This window comes from Pteronotus mesoamericanus, unplaced genomic scaffold (genome assembly GCF_021234165.1).
Source record: "Pteronotus mesoamericanus isolate MK-2021 breed Mesoamerican mustached bat unplaced genomic scaffold, CSHL_Meso_final contig_1203, whole genome shotgun sequence".
Classification (NCBI taxonomy): Eukaryota; Metazoa; Chordata; class Mammalia; order Chiroptera; family Mormoopidae; genus Pteronotus; species Pteronotus mesoamericanus.
This window is the reverse complement of record NW_026555043.1, coordinates 519,793-543,036: the sequence shown is the minus strand read 5'-3', so window position 1 is coordinate 543,036 and position 23,244 is coordinate 519,793. Positions and strand designations below refer to the sequence as shown.

General features: G+C 46.1%; 1 protein-coding gene across 1 annotated transcript in view; it reads left to right on the top strand.

Annotated features, from left to right (window-relative positions):
• Positions 1-924: 924 nt before the first annotated feature.
• Positions 925-23,244, top strand: part of AGBL1 (AGBL carboxypeptidase 1) — a gene marked incomplete at its 3' end in the record, with an annotated part of 285,253 nt that continues 262,933 nt past the window's right edge. The window contains exons 1-5 of the mRNA XM_054585108.1: positions 925-996; positions 5,822-5,885; positions 7,568-7,714; positions 9,634-9,765; positions 13,250-13,343. Coding sequence (XP_054441083.1) covers positions 925-996; positions 5,822-5,885; positions 7,568-7,714; positions 9,634-9,765; positions 13,250-13,343 — 509 coding nt within the window. The remainder of the gene's footprint in view (positions 997-5,821; positions 5,886-7,567; positions 7,715-9,633; positions 9,766-13,249; positions 13,344-23,244) is intronic.

Here is a 23,244-nt window from a genome sequence, read left to right as displayed (position 1 = left end):
TTGATCCAGGAAGACGTTGATTATTCATCTGCTGTTACTCATGGTCACGGCATGTAGCACCCAGCTGGCTTAATGATGACAAACTTCTTTTTCATATGCCTTACTATTCCACTTCATGCTGAAACCCCCATCATATTGAAACAAACCTCATTCTATCTCATTCATAGATATCTCCATCCTTACTTTTTAAAACACCTCTTTCTTTTGAATTCATTTCACCCTTGACAGGAAGATGTTCTTCTACCTGAACTAAATTTGTAATGATGCAGCATCTGTCTGTCTCCTCTTGTGTGAAGAGAGAAAGCTGCTGGTCATCATTTTTGGTATTGTCATCCTTTTTAGTAATTGCAGTTTTTGATTAGGGCTCTCTTCCGTCATTCATTACCAACTCCAGATTTAATAATGTCTCTTATTTAACCAATGGACCATCTCTAGTGAGTGCTCAAACTACATGACCGGAAGAACAAATTTAGTTTCGGCAATATGGTTTTCTTGGGCTATGAGCTGTGTCCTGTGCTCTTGGCTCATGAGTTTGGGAGAGATTCTGACATGTTCTTCAGAGACCAAGAATTGGAATTTCATGGGCCTGTTTGTTCAGCCTGTGGAAATAGAGTGGCAGAGTGTAAGCCCTCTATTTCATGGTATCAGCTCCAGTTTAAGCCTGTGATGGTATTGATTATCAGCACAGTGCTTGGCACATCACAGGCCTTCTGTGTTTGCTGGCCTAGTGGCTGGATTGACAGAAAAATCGAGCTGTGAAATGTGTGAATCTGTACAGTGTTCTCACTGGAATATACTTTGAGGGAAATCCTGTTACCAAAGGCTCCAACATGTCGCGTATTCCATTCCATTTAATTCCATCTCATCCCATTGCATCTCATCGTATTCCATAATTTACCAAGTGCCTGCCCTGTGTGGGGTGCCATGCTAGGACCCGGGGAGACCAAGAGGAACGAGACAGAACACTCGCTCCAGAGGGGCTCGCTGTCTGAAGCGGTATGGAAGATAAATAACTGCTGCAAATCCTCTTCCAGCCCTCCCACCGGGAGGTGGAGCCTTACTTTACTCACCGGAACCTAGGCTACCGCCGGCAACTTTACTAACCAGCGGCGGTTAGACTTGAGAAACTAAGTCAAAAGAGGCCTTGCAGATTGCACCCAGTTCTTGTTCTGGGGGACATGGCCGTCACGTGAGAAGTCCAAGCCCTTATGATGGTCATGCTGGGAAGGCCACCTGGAGGCCCTCTGGTGACAGTCCATGGTGAGCCTAGACCCCTCTGCCGGCCAAGGTGACACCATCGCTGCTACAGCACCAACTATGAGAGGGAAGCCATCACAGATGCTCCGGACCAGCCAGCCCATGTGCCGGCTGGATGCCACCCGGGGCCCTCGCTCGACACCGCAGAAAGCAGCAGGGTCTCCCAGCCAGGCCTGGCCCAGATTCTCCACCCGCTTAATAAAAAGGCTGCTGTTTTAAACCTTTAAATGTTGGTGTCGTTTCTTGCCCTGCAAATGGAACAGGGAGGTAAGAAAATAACCAGGGTCTAGTAAGGATTCTAATAAAGGCATGTATTGTACAAAGTGGGTTGTGGGAAATCAAATGGAGACCAAATAATTCTGTTCTTAGAGAGGCCAGGCCACTGCATTGCACCACTTCTGGGGGCTCCACTGTGGTTTCAGTCTTTGTGGACGGTGCCCCCGGAGCTGTGCAGCACCCAGTGTGTGCAGACCTGCGGCAGTTTCGGGTAATGGGTGCCGGGGAAGCAAGTTAGCAGGGCAAACTATAGAGAATGGGAGTTTGAGCTTGGAATTGAAGTATAAGCAGATTTCATGGGAAAGAAGAGGGAGGGGAAATTGTACGGCAGCAGCGGTAGCATCATGAGCAAAACTCTGAAGGCACAGGTTCCCACCGTGATCTTGGGGCACCATAACTGGTCCTATGCAGTCGCCATGTGCAGTACAGGGGCAGGGGGCGTGGCTGGAGATGAGCCTCCAAAGGCTGAGTGATATGCAGAGTCTTATTGACACACCATCCTGATGAGTCAGGAGGAAGAACGCAACAGGAAGACCGAAAATGTCAAAGCAGGGGAGCAACAAATTTGAAACAGTATTTGAGAAAATTGCAGTTCAAAGCCCCACAGACTGTGAAAGACACTGTTTGTTCTTCTGACTGGCTGCCTCTCTCTGAGCACTTGGCAGATCCATTTTTTTTATAGGAAAGCCTTCAACAACAGGGGATTACTCAATGATTCATTTAAAAGGATCGTTAACGGAAAATCGAGACCCTTTGTATCCTGCCTTCTTTAATTGCTCATTTATTATTACAGTAGGGTGAGATAACACTTTGTGTTCTCCTTTGAACTAGTGTAAAATATTTATTGGCAAATATAGCAGTGCAGAAATTAATGCCACTTGAGATTTTGTTGAGCCTTTTTTCTCCACGGATGGCCATAATTTTTACTTGGAGAAAAACACCCTTGTGCTGATCCATTCTGGCTCAGACCTGAGAGCATCGTGAGCTCAGTGTCTGCATGGCTGTACTACTGTCCCTTAATTTCCAGAGTCTCCTGGTGGGCTGGCCCTGTAGTGTGTTCGTGAAATCAATTTTTTTCCCTGTTTATAGAACACAGTGCTTAAGAAGAAGGCATGTGAAGGTGTGAAATGTTCTTCTTTGCTCATCACCTCAAAATTCCATAACATAAACCATCCAAATAAAAGTAGCTTTGCAAATGAGGATATTTATTATTTTATCTGAAAGCCCACAGGCAGGTAGTCCCATGGTGTTGGTTCAGTGGCTTAAGAATGTCACAGTGGCCCAGGATTATGTCCTTAAGACAGCAATGTCCAAAGACAGAAAACAGTTGTTTTCAAATTGTATTATATTTATTGGGCTGACATTGGCTAATAAATTATGTAGGTTTCGAGTATACAGTTCTGCAGCACATCATCTGTATATTGCATTGCGTTCGCCTTCCCGAAGTCAAACCTCCTCTGCCACCATGTATTTGACCCCCTTCACCCTCTTCCACCTCCCTCCAGCCCCCTTCCAACAGGAAGACAGAAAATGTCAAAGCAGGGGAGCCCCAAATTCGAAACAGTATTTGAGGAACCCTGGTAACCACCATACTGTTGTCCGTGCCTGTGAGTTTTTGTTTCTCCTGTTTGTTCATTTGTTGCTTTCAGTTTTATAGGCCACATATGCGTGAAGTCATATGGTGGTTGACTTTTTCTGTCTGACTTACTTCGCTTAGCATACTTACAGAGGTTTTTTTTTTCTTCTTCCTTGCTTTCAATGCCATGGGGGTTTTTTGTTTGTTTGTTTTTGTTTTTTAATTCCTAGAGAAAAATCTTTTCTTGAATCTCTCACCAGACTTCTATTCAGGTTTTCTTATCCAGATCTGAGCTCCTCAAAGTCAATCACGTGAACAGCAGAAAGGCTTAGAGGAGATGGACCGGGGATACTTCCGGGGACAGGGGAGAGAATGCTCCATCCGCTACTCCTGTCCCAGACTGGAAGGCAGCTACACAGGAATGGTTTGTGGGTGTGCAGCCTTCTTCCCAAGGGGTGGTGATTCGGTGCATTCCCTATGCCCTGCTCTTTATCCCTTCAGGCAGGTGCAATAGAAGTGTATGAGACAATGCTTGTTCTCGGAGTTTTAGCAGACATTGTAATAAAGCAGGCAGCTCCTTAACTTGAGAAACTAATATAATAAAATATATGGATTATCTATTACACCCTACGAGATGAGTTGAATCAGACCTAGTTCTTGCCCACAGAAGATCTCAATTCCCTTCGCAGGCAGCGTTATTGGATCTGGTCATACTGGGAGCAATTCGACCCCCAGGGTCACCACGTTCTGTCATGCTTTGTTCTGAGTGCACAGGGACGTGGCGTAGCTCTGACTCTCCCCCCATGCTCCTTTCTGCTTGGTTTCTCGGATTCGTCACCCATGAACCGGGCTGGGTTGAATGCCCCTTTCCACATTCTCCTGGCATTGACGCTTCCCTGTCACAGTCCTTGACATCGGGGGTCCTCCTCTTCCCCTGGCTGCTCACCCATGAAGGCAGATTAGGTTTCAATCAATTTGTATCTTTACTGACTAACCTGGTGACTGGAACATAGATGGCTTCCAAAGAATGTGTGCGGGATGAATGCATGAATAATTAAGTGAAAGGAAATTAAATCTGGATCTTTTCCCCCTCTTTAATCAGTTTCTACCTTATTAGTTTTTCTTTTTGTTTTCTTTCCTTTTTTTCTCATTTCTCCATTTCCTTCTTTTTCTTTGCTCATAATGCACAGTTAACTAATACACTATTCATGAACTAATACGTATGGCATTTTACAAGTTATACAAATTGGCACAGACTTGCTTTTATCTTTGACCCCTCCCTCCTTTCTCAGAAAGAAGCACAATTATTGGGGGTGCTGGAGGCAGACTCAGAATCATCAGTGTTAATCACAGAGCCGTTGGAGGACTTTGTTTCCTCCCATTAGCTGTCTGTGGGTTCACTTTCAAAGAGCCAAAGTCCTGCTCTGATATTTTGATTCATAATAAGAAATACGTATTTCTTCATCCCAGTTTCTGGCCCAGAGCTCCTACACCTTTGGAATTTCCTAAGCAATGAGGGCAGTGAAAGTATCTTTTGTTATGTTAGCAGGGGGACTTTGGGACAGCACCTAGGGATGGACGGGGGCTGGTTTCCAGGATAACCAGGGACAGGGTTAGAGCGCTGGGACTTTTAGTCACGCCCCCGCCCCCAGGAGGTGGAATCTCCCGACTTTGTACAGTTGCGCCCCCTTGTTTGCAGGTTTGCTTTTTGTGATTTGTTACCCACAGTCAACGCTGGTTAGAAAACATTAAATGGAAAACTCCAGAAATAAAAAATTCGTAAGTTTTAAACTGCAAGGCATTTTGAGCAGCGTGATGAAATCTCACGTGATCCCCTACGTTGGCCGGCGTGTGACGCTCCCGTTACCCAGCGTCCCCCTCGCTGTGCGCGTCTCCGCGCTACAGGCACTTCCCGCCCTCAGTCACGTTGTCGCCCCCTCGGTTATCAGGTGGTTGTGCAGTAAGTCAGGGCTTGTGTTCAAGGAATACTTATTTTAATTAATAATGGCTTCAAAGTGCGAGTGTAGCGATGCAGACCCCTCCAATATGTGGAAGACAAGCTGGAAAACGCTTCCTTTTAGTGAAAAGGTAAAAGCGCTTGACTGAGCAGTGACAGAAGAAAGTCGTAGGCTGAGGGTGCTAAGATCTATGGTAAGAATGAGTCTTCTATACAGGAAATAAGATATTTGGAGAGAGAGTACACTAGCATAGTTCATTACAGTATAGTGTTATAATTGCTTTATTATTTGTTACTGTTGTTAGTTACTTACTGGGCCTAACTTATAAATTAAACTTTATCATAAGTATGTATGTATAGAGAAAATATTGTATTATGGTTCGATAGTATGCAAAGTTTTAAGCATCCACCGGGGGTCTTGAAACATATCCCCCACCGATAAGAGGGGCTACTGTAATGAAGAGAGAGAGACAGAGAGAGAGAAACATGAACTTGTTGTTCTACTTATTGATGCATTCATTGGTTGCTTCTGGTGTGCCCCCTGACCGGAGATCAAACCTGCAACCTTGGTGCTTTGGGATGATGCTCCAACCAACTGGGCCGCTAGACCACGGCCTCCCTTTAGGCAGTTTTTGTTGCAGGGAGTCTTTCTCAATGGAAGGAAGTGCACAGCCCTGCCACATCCACGCACACCCCCGACCATGCCGCCTCCCTGTCTGCACATCTAATGAAAGATGCGTGTGTTTTCGTTGCAGACCTCCTCTGACAGGGCATCCATCCTGACCATCCTCCAGGTGCTCGGAGACCTGCTCTCTGTGGGTGAGTAGGCCATGCTGTTGTCCCTCATGCGGTGGGCGCGGGACGTGGGGCTGCAGTGCTGCCCAGGAATCCAAGCGGCCTAAGTTTTTGCTCAAGTTTTCTGCGAGACAGGATCACCTGCCCACCTTTCTTTTTCACTGAGGTTGATAAGTCCTGGTGTAAACCGGGCCTGCTATACCTTGAGGTCTTCAGTCTTGTCACTCACCCTACGGTGACCCAAACTTAGGAGGAAATTAGTCTCTGGGTGTTATTCTGTGGTATCTCCTCTCTGAGGCGGAGGACCTCTGGGCATCCACAGCTCTTTTCAGAGAGTTGCCCACGGCAGCTTGGCCTTTCCTCCTGCTCCTTCCCTCGTTGTGGCCCGTTTTAGAGTCAGGTATTGGCAGCTCCCCACCATGTGTCACTGGAGACAGACACATGAGGCAGGAGCTGGACCTAGTAGTTGGTAAGCCATCAGGTTTTCAGAGATAAGATGACAGAGTTGACTACATTGGAATCAACTGAGTTAACTAGGGCATGCCTGTATGAGCTCATGTCCACGTGAGAGTCCTGGAAAACACAGCTTTTGGGATGTTCCAACATTCACTCAGTTTTCATTCTACGTGTGCCAGCCACATTGCATTAGGAAGAAATATCAACACCAAACATCCATCCCAAAATGAGCGACACTCCAGAGCCGCAGAGCCTCGGGCTACAGTTCCAAGAGGAAGGATCCATTCACAGAGAAGTGCTCCTGGTTCCCATAGCCTGTGCTGCCCTCCAGTGGCAGGGCGACTTCCCCGCAGTCTTCTGAGTGAGGTGCCCTCCTGTCTTTTGGGATGGTGCTGCCTTCTGTGGGTCCGGTGGGGTCTGGAACTCTTAGAATGAAACCTTGCAGTTCTCCTCCTGATCCAGGTGCTGAATATTGCCCCTTTAGTAGAGGGCGCTATATCTTCCATCAGGATGAAAAACCAGAAGGTCTCCTTTGCTGATCATGTCCCGCCCTGTTGGCCAACTTGGTTGGGTCAACCATACCCAGTGCATAGAGACTCACCCAGGACCCCTTCCAAGTTGAAATGTAATCACTGCTTTTGAGCTTCTCCGGGGACAATGTGTGTTGGGGGGCAGGGGAGTCCTTGTTCAAAACTATTCTTAAACAGAAAGATAATATACTTCATCCAAGCCCCAGACTTAGATAAAATAATTGGACATTTGTCTCCCAAAGGATTACGCTAGTTTCCATATTTTCCTCCCATCAGTTACTGAACTGTTACACCATCAATTTTATTGTTCTAGATAAGCTCTCATCCCTATCCCTGTTAGAGATAATTCAAACCTATAGTGAAGGATACTGTTTTTCCTCTTCTATTAAAGTATATGATTATACATAAACCCGTATGCATATTTATATACGTGCAGACACAAATACAGGCATGCACTGAAGACTCGGTAGATCCTTAGTGGATCTAGGCTTCATTTTGTATAGCTGTTACAGGTGAATACACCTAGTGCTTAAGTATTCTATTATTTCTACATTTCATCCTCCCCCACCCCTTACCTAATAGTATGACCCTCACACAGGTTGATTCAAGAACTACACAATTTTGGTTTCCTGGGTAAAAAGAATCCGTCCTTGCTCTGCTTCTAGCTCCAGGGAAAAGAGAGTGATTTTTTATGCTCAGCTCTCCTCTTCTTCCCCCCAGGCACAGACAGGAGGATTCGCTACATGATCAGCAAGGGAGGCAGCGAAGCCCTTCTGCAGACCCTGGTGAACACAGCGAGGACAGCATCACCTGACTATGATGTCCTCCTGCCCCTCTTCCGGCTGCTGACCAAAGTCGGCCTGCGAGGTACCCACACCCCCAGACCTGAAGACGGCGCACAAACACTTCTGAGTTTGTTAGTGTGAGAGTTTGGGAAGCTTTTGTGGGGAAGTACAGGGAGGAGGCAGAAGGAAGGTTCTAGACCCCTGGAGGGTGATGGCAGGAATCCCACAGTGGCCAAGACAGACAAGGGATTCTCTCTCACGGAGCTTATGTTCGAGTGGAGGGAGGATAGAAAGTAAATAAAAATTAACCAGGAGATGGCTGTAAGGGAAAAGGGTGATGTCATTCTGTGAGGTGTGGCCTGGGAGAGGTGACATTGGAGCACAAACTTGAAGGATGAGAAGTCAGCAAAGCACAGAGTGGGTCAAGTGAACTCTTGGAAAAGACCCGCTACATACCCCTGTCATAAATAATATAAGGTAGGAAGTCAGAGCTGGGGCTCAGATCTGGCCTTGACACTTATTAGCGGTGTGACCTTGGACAAGTTACTTCAACTTTCTGAGCCGTTGGGTCCTCATCTTCAAAATGAAGGCATCTGTCCTTAATCCTAGGGTTACTGTAAGGATTGAGTAAGATTTTGTATGTCACATGTTTAGCATGTGGGTGATGAGGCCTGACCAAGAAGAGTCACGTAGGTTTCATAGGAGAAAGGGAGGAGAGACGCAGCAGGGCAGTGGTTTTCAGGCTACAGACCTTGATGTTACTATTTCCATAATCATATCAACACAACTTTTGTCATTAACAATTGCAGCCCTTGATGTTGACAGTCGAGTTGCCAGTGGCTGACCGAACTGAGCAGAAATGAGGTTGTAGGCTCATGATGGGAGCCAGATAGATCTCATTTTCTAAGGAGTGGGCATGGGTCTTATGAGTTCGGTCTTGATCTCTTTGCTGTTGTCCTTTGGTCCAGAGCTAAATGTTGGTAAACCAGGTTTAGGATATTTCTTCAGTGTCATGCATTTCCACTTGTGATGCATCTGATAGTTATTGTATTCTTACAAAAACACGCATGATGATTTGAGCCTCGCACTTTGGAAAGGACATCAACAAATGTGTGAGAATCAGGAACATATCATAGAATAAAAAGTACTTTCCCCTTATTTCTATTTGTATTCACTGATTAATAAAATAATGACGACTAGCCTGCAACACTAAATATCACATTATATAGATCAATAATTTAGAGAAATTTGGGGAAAAAATGTCATTTTCTTAAATTATGTTCTCTATTTTTATTATAAAGTTCTCTATCCTAGAGAAAGATGACCTCATCTACCTAGTTCTTAGATCTAACCACTGTTAACATTTTGCCATATTTTCTTCACCTAGTTATTTTTATTTGAAATATTTTTGGAAAAATTATAGATAGCATTTTACTCCTAAATACTTTCAAGTGCATTTTTTGAAAAAATATTTTCCTGTATAGTCATAACTCCATGATTACAAGTCCAACAAAATTAGCAATGAATGAATAATTTAGACTCATTTTAGTTTCTCCAAATGTTCCCAACAATGTCTTTTACAGACATTTTCCAAAAAAGAATCCAATCTTGGTCCACGAATTGGGTTTAAATGTTATGTCACTTAAGTATCCTTAACTCTAGAAATGTCTTAAAGGAAGAAGTTGATATCTTACTAAACTGAGTTCATGTTTGAGGACAACCAGAAACATCCTTACATAGAAGGACTGTGAGTCAAACAACCCACGAGACTTCATGGGAATAATTGAACAATGGACCTCATGCGTACCCTGAACTAGCTTTTCTGAGACATCTGGTTCCAGTGGGGACACATTTAGTAGCCTTTTCTGTAGATCTGAGAAGTCTCACCAGCTGTGATTATCTTCTTCCTACCACCGTCCTTGCCTTTCTGTCCCCCACACATCATACAATCTTCAGAATTAACATGCGCCACATCTAAGATGGATTCATTTGTGTTGACAGATAAAAAGTTTGGACAGAAGGCACTGGAATTGGAAGCATTGGATGTGACGTTGATTCTGGCCCGGAAAAACCTGTCCCATAGCCAGAACCTCCTCCACTGTCTCTGGGCTCTGCGTGTGTTTGCCTCTAGTGGTAAGTGACTCAGTTGTGGCCTTCTGGGGTGACTTCCAGACCTGGGCTAGGATACCTAGAAGCCCTTTGGGGTTGTGGCTGGAAGGAGGGTATGGGCAGAGAACATATGTGGCCCCACAAAGGTGATCCATGAGGAACCTCATGTTCTGGTGGTAAGAAGTTTTTTTCTTCATTTCCTCTACCGTTGGTAGAGCTCTTGAGCCTGTTCCTAAAGTTAGAGGTCAATATTGTTTTCCCTTGTGAACCACACATTGATAAGCACTCTCGTCCTCTCTGTGAGGACTACAAGGTGGAAAAGACCCAGGAGAGGGCAGACTTTATTCAGTCCTTATATTCAAGGCACAGTGCAATGGGTCACACCTGCCAAGATGGCCCACCCACCACAGACCTCCCACCATGTCCCTGAAGTTACTCATGCATCACAACATCCGTTACCAAATTTCATCTCATGATGCGTCTCTTCATAGCCCGTAAGGTAACTAGATGTATCACAGCCCGTGAAACATCCTTATTTGCCATCTGCTGATTTGGATTGTTTCTGATCATCATAATAATCCTGTTTTTAGACTTAACATTTTATGGCCAAGAAAAAAAAATGAAGCTTGGAAGAGGGAAGTGCTTGCTTGAGTTTATACAGCTATGTTGTGGGAGCTGAGTTTCTAACTCCAAGCTCATGTTTATTCTGCTCTCTGTGTGGTGATAGTCCTTATAAGTAGGTTAGATCCTGTACCTCCTATCTCACATAGAATGAGCACAGATACTGATTTCACTTTCTAAACCCTGTTCCAGCCGAAGGAAAGGGACGATTATGTAGACATAATGCTCTCTAGAGGAAGGACCATAGGCTTAAACTCAGGAGGACCTTAGTCGGACTCTGATTTCATTTCTTAAGGGTGATGTGACATGGGCATTTAGCCTGTTCAACCTTAACCTGTTCTTCCTCTGTAAAAGTGTAGTAGTAATAAGAGCTTACAGGCTTGGTAGGTGGGATGACTGAGATAATATTCACAGGTACGCTTGTCACACATCAGTTGCTCCGTAAGTTCCCTAACTGTGCTCAGAACTACTAAAATGGTAGGTACATGTTTCACCGGTTAATTTCATTTAATCAGCATGAGGACCCATAATGAGAAAACATTTCTAGGGAATAATGAGATAAATTCTTGACTCCATGTTCCCCGACAGAACCTCTACTCTCATGCACATATGTTGAGCAGAAAATCAGAGAATATTTGGGAAGGGCTGAACGGATCTGCCCAAACCCATCTCTAATGAAGGAAAAGGGAAGGGAGGAGCTGTGGTTTTGCGTAAAGGACAACTCTCGTTAATGAGTAGCCAGAAGGGGTGCCTCCCCGATTTGGGGCTTGCCAGCAACAATTTCAAGCATCTCTTTTTGTTTTTCTGAGGAATAATTAAGCTGAATGACTTATCTTCCTTATTATGCACACTGGCCGTAGAGATCTGGAAGAATCCCTTCAGGAAGGGAGCTCTGACAAATGCCGGGGTTTCCTGGGGGTGTGAGGAGGCGGCCACTTGTCTCATACTCTAAGGCTGCATGTGCTGTACCAATGAACTGCTTCATCACATGTTTTAAAAATTATACTACCAGTCTCTATATGTTGACTCTACTGATGAGAGGCAAGCAGAGTTCATAAAGCCTATGGATTGCTGTCTCTTTGGTAAATCGTTAGCCACTGTTGAATGTTCCAGCAAGCTTTCTAAACAACTCCTATCTGCAGAAGGAATTGGCTGGAACCAGAATGGGTCTGTGACAGCCAATGAAGCCTTTGGCAGCTCTGAGAAGACGGCCAATGGGGATATTTATAGAACTGTCGGAGGTCTAACCTTGGGCAGGCACCCAGCATGGAAGAATTCAGCGAAGATTTCTTATTGTTATCCTCCCCCAGTTCCAAGTCTAACATCACCCATGTTAGAATTTCTGCTGTTAACACTCTCTCCTTCACTCTACTTAATACTAACATGTTACTTAATTCTTTGCCAAGAGATTGCTCTAGCGTGTTTTCCCGAATTGGAAGTGGTAGCCATGAGAGTGGAAGACAGATCGGCAGGACGAAGGTGTTCAGCCCCTGAGTTCTGACCCAGGCCATTGCTGCCTGTAGCCACGTGAGGAGGGATGCATGCACAGAGGACATGCCAGGAACATGCGCTCCTTGTATAGCTAAGGCATCAGCCTCAGTCTCTCTCTGAGATCTTCATTAGAGCCTTAAGATTTCCACTTATCCTCCTTTCCCGGGGCTTGGAGCAAGCCAGTGTAAGCCTCCCTTGTTTCTCTCTGCTTCTCCATGACCCCCTTGTTCCTACTCGTACCCCCTGGAACAAGGCTGGCTCTGTTTCACCAGGCCGATGCTGTGGAGGAAAGAAAAAACCAAGTCATACCTTGGAAGATAACCTTCCTTCTTTCTCCCACTGCCACTGAAACGTTTGCCTCCTGCTAAACCAATTCCATTACGTATCCTGTGGATACCATTTTTTTTTTTTTGATGTGACTGGAGTTGTTCCTAAAGTGAGCAATGTGGCGTGGGGCACTGGGGATACGTTGCAGAGAGGCTGGGGCATCACTGGAGAGGAAAATGACATCCAGAAATTATGTGTCCAAGTCACTGGGATGGCCAGAAACCCCTTTGAGTTTCTATTATTCAGATCTATGGCTCTAGTTTTGTAACTATCCAGTTGGGCAAAAAGGCAAGACTTTCCCAGGCTCCTCACCTCTGAGCAGGAAGCACTGGTGCCTCCTTTGACATAATGGTGGATAGAGGCGCCGTCAAGTCTTAGCTGCAGTCACGGGGGATCCAAGCACAACAGTGGTAGGGGATTTGGAACATGGATGGAAAAGAAAAGGTGCTCTCTTCCTTACTAGGTTGCCCTTGAACATTTTCAAGGAGTCGATCCAAGTTGTATGGAACCTTAACCCACCCATCTGTAACTTTTTTCATTGTGCTGTTTCCAAATGGCAGCATATGTTTAAGAAAGTGTTTTAGAAGATACTGGCACTGTGTGTATGTGTCTGCCCGTACGTATGCACGCTTATATGTGTGCATCGTCGTATGTGTGCATGCATGTATGTATCTTATGGGAACTCGGTGGCTGGTGAAACAGCCTGAATCGAAGTCATTGGCAGAAACCCAAAGTCTGCATACAGAAAAATCTTCTGTTGAGCAATTGCCTTGACTGTTCTGATTAAGAATACAGTGCGGAGGTGCAATGGGCCATCAGAGAATGAAAAAAATGATGTGATGGCTTGGACCCCTTTTGGGAAGAAGATGGTGTGAGAAGAGAATGTGGGCTATTTAGGTGATCTTTACCTCCAGCCAGGGAGCAAAAGACCGTAGAGTTTCTCTGCTTTTAAGCCGCCTTTGTTCAGGAAGGCGATGCACCTCCCCTCCCCTTCCGGTTCACTCTGTCATGCTGACAGTAAGGCTGGGCTCAGAGAGCTCAGTAACCATTGTGCTTTTGTCCTCCTCAGTCACCACGGGAGCCATGCTGGGAATCAACGGAGCAATGGAGCTGCTTTTCAAGGTCATCACTCCTTACACCAGGAAGCGTACCCGAATAATCAGGTATGGAGTTCTTTCGTGAGTACTTTTGCCATTTGTGCATAATAGATGCAGAGATGGAGATGACCTCATATATATTCTCATGGTGCTTCCAGCTCCATTGGGTGATAACTTCCCTGCCTTACAGATATCATATGATGGCTTTATTTGATCAATGACAAATTATACCGCCCCCCCAACCCATGCGTCATTTCCTGTAATCCTTGCAACAACCCCGAGTGGATATATTATTACCCTCATTTTCACACGAGGAAACGAGAGTGTGGGAAGAGCCTCATCCACAGTCACAGTGCTACAAAAAGCAGAGCTGGGATTGGTATCCAGATCTTTCTGACTTCAAAGCCTAGGCTTTCTGCCTGAAGACTTCACTTCTTCTTTGTACTCCCAACAACTCTACCATGAGTACAGTCCTTAAGGGAGAGTCCAGAAATGACAGGGAAAGGTGACATTCCTCAGGGGCCAGCCCGTTAAATCTCTGGGCCTTACAGTCGTTCATCATGGTTGTGGGCTGGTTTTCAGATGTTTTTTATGATTGGAAAATGAAACTCTACCGTTCTCTCTGGCATGCTGGAGTGGAGTGAATCACCGTCTTAAAAAGGGAGATGGTTAGACATGAAGGCGTTAGAGATATTTGGAACCATTAAGAGCCATCATTTCTGAGAGTGACTCAGCGAGGACCTTGAAAGAATATTAGAAACGATTCAGCCAATTTTCAAGATAGATGGGGTCGTTCCGCAAAGGAGCATTTCCATGCCCAGCCATGATACTCTCCGCAGCCCAGCCTCAATCTCGGGCTCACGTTCCACCCGGAGATTTTTCTCTTGGGGTCGCCCCAGGAACGCCATTATCATCTGTCCTCACCTACAGCTCTCCACACCAGCGTTTTCCTAGAGTGAAATACGTTATGTCTCAGGGAAAAAAAAATCCCTCCTCCAATGTATTGAGAAGTACTGGCTTAAAGAAAGTCTGGTTGATTTTCTTTACTGTAAGACTTCGCAAAGCCTTTGTCAAGCCAGCACACCTTCAGAGTATCTGAGATGGGCTTGTAGTATATCCTGCTCTAAAGCTGGTTGGGCCAGGGAACTGTTTTTTTGTTGGGAAACTCTCTTTCCTTGGGAGTCAGTGTTCTGTTGACCTCATTTTAGACACCTCCCATCAAAGTGCAAATGTCTTACAAAATGGGATTCAACTAAATTCTACTAAATAATTCTCAAATAGTAAGAATAATACTTCAGGGTCACAAACTCCGTAACAAGCCCAAAAATAAACTGGTGACTTTCTGTAATTATACTTCATTTCCATCTTAAATGTCCATCTGTGTCCATGGGGAGAGATAGGACTTGGATATGGACACATCTGGTTTTTAACACCGTATGCCGGTCTTCACTGCTGATATCTGCAGTCCTAACCTCTCCCTTGGCTACCAACCCATAAACTTTGCCCTTTAACCCTATTCACATGGCCTCTTCTGATCTGCTGCTGGTCTCTTCATCCATTTGGCAGCTCAGGAATATGTGGTTGCTTCCCCGACAGTATGTGAAAAATCTGCAGGATGTCTGCTGGGCCTGGGCGCATGTGCGTCTCACCCAGTCACCTCTGCCCACCGGGGGCCGCGTTGTTTGGAGGGCTTCTCGGGGAAGCCCTTCCCAGCTAAGCTGGGCATGGAGCCCCTTCCTGCTAGGGCCCTCTCACCTTTTATTGTTGTCAATGTGAGAAATGTCCAAGCCTGTAGAACATCTTTTAGTTTATTTGGGTCAAACTGACCACAATGGCCAGGAAGCAAAATCTCAGTGAATTGAGAATGGCAATTTGCAGCCGACTTTATACAGGAGAGTCCAAGGGGGAGATGGAAGGAGGGTTACAAGAAATCCGTTGGTGTAGATTAGGGGGGTGGGAAAAAACAAATTGGGGAAATCTCTGGGATCGGATAAAACATAAAACAGGGACACATCCTTCTCTTCCATTGGTGGGTACAGGACAGTTAACGGTGAATATTTACTGCACACAGAGATGGTATGTGAGGGAACAAGATAACAGTAAGGGGTTCTGTGGCCTCTATTCTGGTGGGAGATTGTGCCCTGAGGGGTCTGGAAAAGGAGGCTCCTCCGATATTTCAAAAGTGTGTTATCATAGATGCAAAAATGCAATAGACAGGCTCACTTTAAAGGTTGACCTTTGCCAAGGAAGCTGTAGGCTGAGGATGCACCTGCCCGCAATACCTCGCTTCTGTTAGGAATTTTTAGGTTCAGACCATCCTGTGTGGTTACTTTTGGTCTCCAAGTTCATAAGGCTGCCAGGCAGCCCCCTCCCAGTCTTGTGAGGGTTAGGACAGCCCCTTTTTCATCCTCGTTGTCTTCCGCATTCAGGCAGTGGAGGGGAGAGCAGGCGACAAAGCACGAAGTCCCCTTCTCGAACTTTAGGCTTGTCTCTTTGCTGCTCTTCTCCCGCAGGGGGAGTTGAATTCATGTACAGATGTGACTCAGGTGCCTCTGGAACTTGGGAAAGTAACACCAGGGATGTTTCCAATGGCAAAAGGAACCTTCAGGGACCTCAGGCATATTTCTGCATTTCTTTATTTTTTTTCCTGTAAAATTGGGGCAACGTGATCTCCCCACTTTTTTAAAAGAATATTAATAAAAGCTTTATTTCTAATAGTGAAAAAACTGGAAACAACCTCAATGTCCACCAATAAATGAATGGATAAACAAACTGGTGTAGCTATACAATAAAAACTGATCAGCAGTAAAAAGGATAAGCTATTGATACCAGCAACAATATGGATAGATCCCTAAAATTCTAGTCTGGGCAAATGGAAGAAAGGTATAAAAACATGTGTATTTTATGATTCCATTCAAATGAAGTTCTAGGTCAGGCGAAGTTTGTTTGCAGTGACGGAGAACAGATTAGTGGTTGCCTGTAGCTGGGTTGTGGGTAGCTTCCCCTTCCTGAACCAAATGACAAACTATAAAACCTCTATGGAAGACCTGTTTGTCCCCTCCCGTTACAACACAGCTGTCATTACTGTGGCATTTTTTATATGCCCTGCCCTGTGCTAAACTCTTCACACATAAATTTATCTTATTTGATAATCTACTCTGCAAAGCAGGTGCTATTACTGTCCCCAATTTTACAGGGGGAAAAAAAATGGAAGCTGAGAAAAGTTAAGTAACGTGCTAAGATTTAAGTAAAAGCCCTGGGATTTAAAACCTGTCTGATAACACGAGCCTTAGCTCTTAAACCACCACCCAAGTGTCTTACACAGTCTGCTTCCAGTATTTTATTTCGAAACTACCATATGTAAGACAATCATAAGCTGTTAAAGTTTGTTTAAATTTCTGTTACCGTCTAGATGGCTCACACTCATGGAACAATTTGCTTAATGATAGAGGAGCCTTTTGCTCAATCTAATGGGTGTTTCCTCTCAAAGCCTAAATAAATGTGTGTACCCTCTGCCTTCAGATTCTTTCCCAGTGCTGCCTTGTTTTCCACCTCACCCCCAGCCCCCAACAACAAGATATGAACAAAGGTGTTAAAATCAGAAGACCTGTACTGTAGCCATCTTTCTAGATCACCCTCAGAGTGTGAAGAGCAAGTCCTAACTCCTAGGAGGGTTGCAGGCATTAAGGAACAAGGTGTAAAAATGTTGCAAGCTTTGATGTGCATGATATTGTTCATTGTTCTTAGTACAAATATGTGGAGATGGGACGTTTCGGCCAGCACGCACCTTCTCCCCTGAACTCCATCCCCCAAGGAGTAACTAAAATGTGCCCAGTGGATTCTCCTGAGCTCCACTCGGGTGCCCGAACCAGTGGGAGGGAAGGGTCTTCTGGGAAGGGGATGAGGGACCGCGTGAGGGGCATGGCTGGCCTCCTGAGCGCCCCCTCCGAGGGCAGCGGGCTGTGGGAGTTATCCCGGGACACGTGTAGGAACCGATGCCCAGTGCGTGTCACTGTTTCCTCCCTGCCCTGGAGATTAGACCTGCCCCACTTCCCCAGCATGGACCTAAAATTAGCCCTGCAGCTGTCTCCCAGCAGAGCGCCGTCTCCAGGTCGTACTCAGGGCAAGATTTATGACAGCGGCACACACCGCACGCCTTCCAGAGAGAAGGGGCCTGCAGAGCAATGTCACTGACCCTCTGTGGCCTCGCGCCAGCCCTGACTCCCAGGGAGGCGGCTGGCCCGGCCCTTCCTCACACCCCATATTCCCACCGGGCTGGCAGTTTCCGTGGCACGTGTTGGGGCTGGCCTGCACCTGCTTCCGCATGGCCATCACCTTCGTCCGAGCAGTTTTTGTCCGACTACTGCTCTTCCTTGACTCCAAAGCAATCGTGAACGTGTCCCAGGTTCTGTCCATCCTCATCTTTTATCCCTGCCCTCATCTCCCTTTCTGGCTCCCGGTTCCTGCATGTGGCAGGCCCTGAGCGTCCCGGGCTTCCCCTCCTGCGGAATGGCTCTGCTGCTTCCTGAGTGCTAGACATGCTCCTGCTCTCGGGCCCCACCTGTGGCACCGGCTCCGCCTCGCCGGACAGGCGTCTTCCCTCCTCCGCGCTTCCCCTGCACTTTGTTCACCTTTCCCGTTAGCTTCGTCGGCTTCACCTCTGCACTGCATTGTTCTGAGTGTCTTCTCTCCCCTCTTAATTCTATATTTTCTAAGGGTTGAAATCAAGTCGTTTTTATCTTGCTGTTCTCCATAGGGCCTACGCAAGGGCCTGTATGGTTGACTTTTAATCCAATTCAAAAGAAATTCTTCAATTCAAAATATTTTTTTTTTGTGAATAAACTATCTAATAATGAAAAGTCACTCTAACTGGTGTGGCTCAGCTGGTTGGCATTGTCTTGCAAAGCAGAAGGTTGCCAGTTTGGGTTTGATTCCTGGTCAGGGCACAGGCCGGGTTGCAGGTTTGGTCCCCAGTTGGGGAATGTACAAGAGGCCACCGATTGATGTTTCTCTCTCACACTGATGTTTCTTTCCTCCTCTTTCTGCCTCCCTTCCCCTTTCTCTAAAAATAAATACAATCTTAAAAAAAAAAAAAAAGACAAGAAAAGCCAGCATTTGCTGAGTGGGTGCTGTAGTAGCCCCTTCATTTTTATTATCTTCTTCTTCCTCGATCCTATGCCGACCCCCCATGTGGGTGGGGCGCCACGGTTTTTGAACAGGAGTGGGAAATGGATGTCACAGGCTTACCAAGAGCTCTATTGCATGAGGATCTGAGGTGCCTTCTGGGAACTCATTCTAAGAGCGAGAGAAACAGCAACCAGCAGTGTCAGAGAGAACAAAGTGTCGCTCACCAGAGGGAAGGAACAATGTGCGCTCTTCCATCTCTCACTTAGTGTTGTCTGAGGAACTGGCAAGAGCGGCAGAAGGAGATCTGTGTTTGAAGGGACGCCGCAGGCAGCATTCACATTAGCACTTTGTTTGCCGGTGGAGATAGACTTCCAGTATTTGGTTTGACGATCAGTTCAGCTGAAGCTTTAGAATGGCGGGGCGGGGGGGTGGTAGCGACGGTTTTTATAGAACTGAAGAAGAAGAAATGCTACTGGACCAGGGTGAGCTAGCTGTTGTTGCTAGCTTGTTGTACTGTAGACAAGTTTGTTTATTGCCACTACAATGGTATTTGTCTCAACTTACTAAGAAAATTTATTGAGACAAAGATGGATGGCTTGTTGTGAACAACTCATCTTAGGACCTTAGAAAAGCTGTATTTGTGTCTCAACACCTTCTCTTGGAGCTGCACCCTTATTTTCTCATTTCCAGGAGGGGCCTGAGGGTCTTGGTAATAATACCAGCCACGTCCACTTGACCATTTCTACATCCCGGCTGATCCTGTGAGATCCTCACACCGTAATTCTTCACCCCACCTTTGAAGCTGGGACCCTGCCGTTACCATTAGTATATCTCCCACGACTTAAAATTGTGGTGCCTGGCCTTCAGAAACATCAGACCCAATCAGAATGGGGTGTTATTCCTGGCAGAGGCTGGTCCTTAAACGCCATCATATTCCCTGACATTGCACCACTCACTGGGGGAGAGAACTCGGGACATCCCGCAGGCTGAGATTGCACCTTTGTGCCTCGCCTTCATCTTCTCTGTGGCTTTCCCTAGACCACCAGAGGTCGGGAAGTATGTCGTTCAGGGCCTTGCTGAGGGGGGATCTCCAAGACTCCCACCCCTCAACATCCTCTCAGGTTTTCAGCAGGATCCTCATGCTATGGTTTCTACTGTTTTGGCTCAGGGGCTGCCAGGGGCCTGGGTTACCACGGGGCCATGGGGCTGGAGGCCATGTGCTCCGTTGGGTTTAAACACCTTGGCGGCGGTCAGCGATGGACCTTTTGGGTCTCACATAAGCCTCGTAAGCAAATTCTTCAGCTTAGTCTCCTGTTGTCTATCCCAACAGCTTCTTGAGCTTAGAATAGTGTTAGACGATCTTCTCCTTTCAAAGCCCTGATCTCAGGGCAGCTCTGCCATCTGAGCTTTGCCTAAGTGCGGGATTACTGGGCCTGGCTTCATTGGCAACTCTTTATGGTGATTTCATCTTCAATTTACGAGCTATAAACAGTGTCCCGCTCCTTCGCTCCCTCCCCTCCAAATCACTGCGTTTTCCCAAAGCCAGGCCTCCTGGGCTCTCTCCGATCATCGCACCGCTCTCCTTCCTCTGATTCTAGTAGCTGACAGATGAGGGGAGACTCAAGCAAAACTAATGGGTTCCCCGAGATCATGAGCGATTGGATGACTCAGCTGCTTTATCACTGAGACAAAGAAGCAAATTTTCCCCTTTCTCAAAATAACTCCTGAATCCCTCCCTGGGCATTCATTTTCCCCTCCTCACCCTCATTAATGGCTTTGTGACTTTGCTGCTCTCTGCTCAATATAATTAGACTCTGTGAGCTCCGGGGCACAGGCTCACATTGGGGATTCAGATGCTGTGTGCTCCAGATCACTTGGACTCAAATACCTTGGAAGAGGAACAAAACAATTCCAGTCCAGCTGCCCAAGTGCTGACATTGGGGGTGTACAACGTGGGCTCAACTTACTGACAGTGATTAGTGTGTTTGCCACCTGACTCCAAGCTTGTAGCTGATGGCGGAATGAATAGTTTCCTACATGTATTAAACCTTGGCAACAAGGTCTGTTGGTTTAAATCCCTTTCATCTTCCTGGGAAGCCAGTGATCTCTCACTGATTAGAGCCAGCCATAGATATTTGAGTCATAAGGGCTAAAGATGGAAGTTCCTTGGGGGTCTGCCGGTCCAACTTCTTCCTCTTTACATGAGGTCACGGAAACCCAGAGAGGTCAGACCAAGCCTTCTGTCCTAATTTCAAGACATTTGTTTCTCTAAGCTGCTCTACTAGATGATGCAAAAGGAATACGCCCTGGACTAGGATTTTTAATATTTACTTGACAGTGTTCTCTGTGTTGTCTGGGTGCCAGGTGTGGGGGCTTGAAGACAGAAAAAGGTGCGCCCTGTCCTTGTGCTGCTGACAGGACAGCTTATGGCAACAGTAGCAATGCAGGATCCATTCTGACCCAGTGCTGGGCTTGTAAAATGGGCTGGTTTCCTGCTCTATGGAAATGCTCTCATAACGTCTTTATCCAGAGACGCCCTCAAAGCTGAGCAGGAAGGGCCTCTGCTCTGGGCCCTGGGCCTCAAGGGGCCCCCCCGCTGAGGAACGATTTCCTTGAAATGCGTAAAGTTCTCCTCTGTCAGCTGAGATGGCCTGGGGCTGGCTGTGCAATCTGGACGGGGCTTCTAGTTCTTGTTTCTCCCTCTTTGGGGTGCTTCCTGATCTCCTGTCACCTGATTGAGGTGGGCCTGAGGCCTCGAGGGGGGAGTGGAGCTCTGGATCTCATGTGTACGAGGTTGTCTTGAGGTTCCCATGGCCAGTCCTTGATTTCCAGGAACATGGCGTGGCAGTCAAATCATTCCCACTGTCTGGTGTGCTCTTTCTTCCTGAGCATAATGTGAGATGGGGCAGACAGAATGTTGCCGGCATGTTGATTTTTGAGGCCAATTGTTTGTGAAGACAGAAGCTCAGGAAACACCCAAACAAAACTTCCTGGGCCCTTCGTATCCTGGGGTGGCCCTGCATGTACCTACCTAGTGAGCGTTCTTTTTCTTTTTCTTTTTTTCTTTTTATCTTCACTGGAGGACATACTCATTGATTCTAGAGAGAGGAGAAGGAATAGTAAGAGAGGGAGCGAAACATTGATATAAGAGAAAAACATCAATCAGTTGCCTCTCAGAAGCACCCTGACTGGGGACCGAACCCTGACCGGAAACGGAACCCGTGACATTCCAACCCACTCAGCCACGCTGGCCAGGGCCTGGCAAGGCTTCTTTACAAACCCTCCATTTCCATCTTCATCTGCTAACACTTGTGTTGCCCATACTTCTCTATGGATTTGCCCCCAATTTCCCTCTGGAGCTTGGAGGCAGGCTCTTCGGAACTTTCACTTGCCATAGAAGTTCATCTTCTGGCCCAGCCTGACTCAGCATGGAGCTCTTCAAGGAGGTTTGCATCTTTCTGTAAGTCACACCTTCCTCACAATATTTCCTGCCCACAGACATTCAGGAGAAGACGTTTGAAGAACTGGGTAGAGGTACAGAAAGACCCTTGTCAGGAGATTCCACTATGACCTTCATCCTTTGCTTTGAGGAAGCTGATAATTTTCCTAGGCCGTTACCAGATTCTTCAGGGATTGATTCCACACTGAGACATCACAAATCATAGAGCTTATGTGGAGGGAAATGCACTGCTTTTCCTGTGGGGCTGGGAGTGGGTGCGGTGTCTGGAGATGTACTCACTCAGCAGAGGCAGGCCAATTCAATTAGCCGGGAAGGGAAGGGTCAAAAGGAAGCCATCGCGTGGCTGTGCAGCCATCAAAAGCTCATTGCTTTTAGGAATTTAGGCAGACATTGCAGGATAGAAATAGATTGGAGGCTTTCTGTCTAAGTCCAATTACAGTGCTAGTTTAATATTAATTTCATGTGGTCATTAAATATATTAGAACCAATGAGAAAAATGGCTTGAAACAATAGATTGCCTTTTAAAAGAAGGGAATTCTTGTAAATGAAGTTTGAATTTCTTTCAGGTAGTATGTAGTAGGTATTCAATAAATGCTGGTTTAATGAACGAGCGGTCGTTTTGGCTTGTCTGAGTTGCATTCTTTTAAGCATTTATTCATTGAGTAAGTATTTCAGGGCACTTATTATCAGCAGAGATGCGTGGGCTTTGATATGGAAATATGTTATCCTTGTCCTCATGGAGTTTACAGATGTGTGCGCGCATCAGGACGTAAACCAATAAGATAAATGTGACAGTGGCAGGATGTTCAAAGAAGGAGAATCTTCGCCTACCCAGCAACTGGCAGGCAGAGACAGCGGGAGGGCCGCTCTCGGTGTGCAATAGGAAAGCAGCTTCCACGTTACGGTTGTAAAAGAGTAGCCTTCCAGGCAGAGACAGAAGCAAATGTAAAACACAACAGTATAAGAAAATGGTGGGTGTCCGTATGGCTGGAGTATATGGCAAAAGAGTAAGGCCCGGGAGCTCACAGATTGGTCTGGAAAGCTCTGATATCTTACCAGGCAGTAAAAGAACGGGAGTACATGGTTTACAACCAGGGACTAGAAAAACTGATAAACTCACAATATTCGATTTGCCAGTAATCAGAGAAACACAATTTAAATCAAGACACCAGTTTCACAAATCAGAGAAGCAAAGATTTTGGAAAATGATAATATTTATTGTTGGTGAGGATTCAATACGATTAGCACTCACATATGCTCCTAAAAAAAAAGTAGATTGATCAAGCCTTCATGAAGACAACGTGGTGATGTATATCAAGATTTTTTTTAAGTTCTCGTTCTTTAACTCAATTTTGTCACTTTTGAAATCTGTCTAAAGGA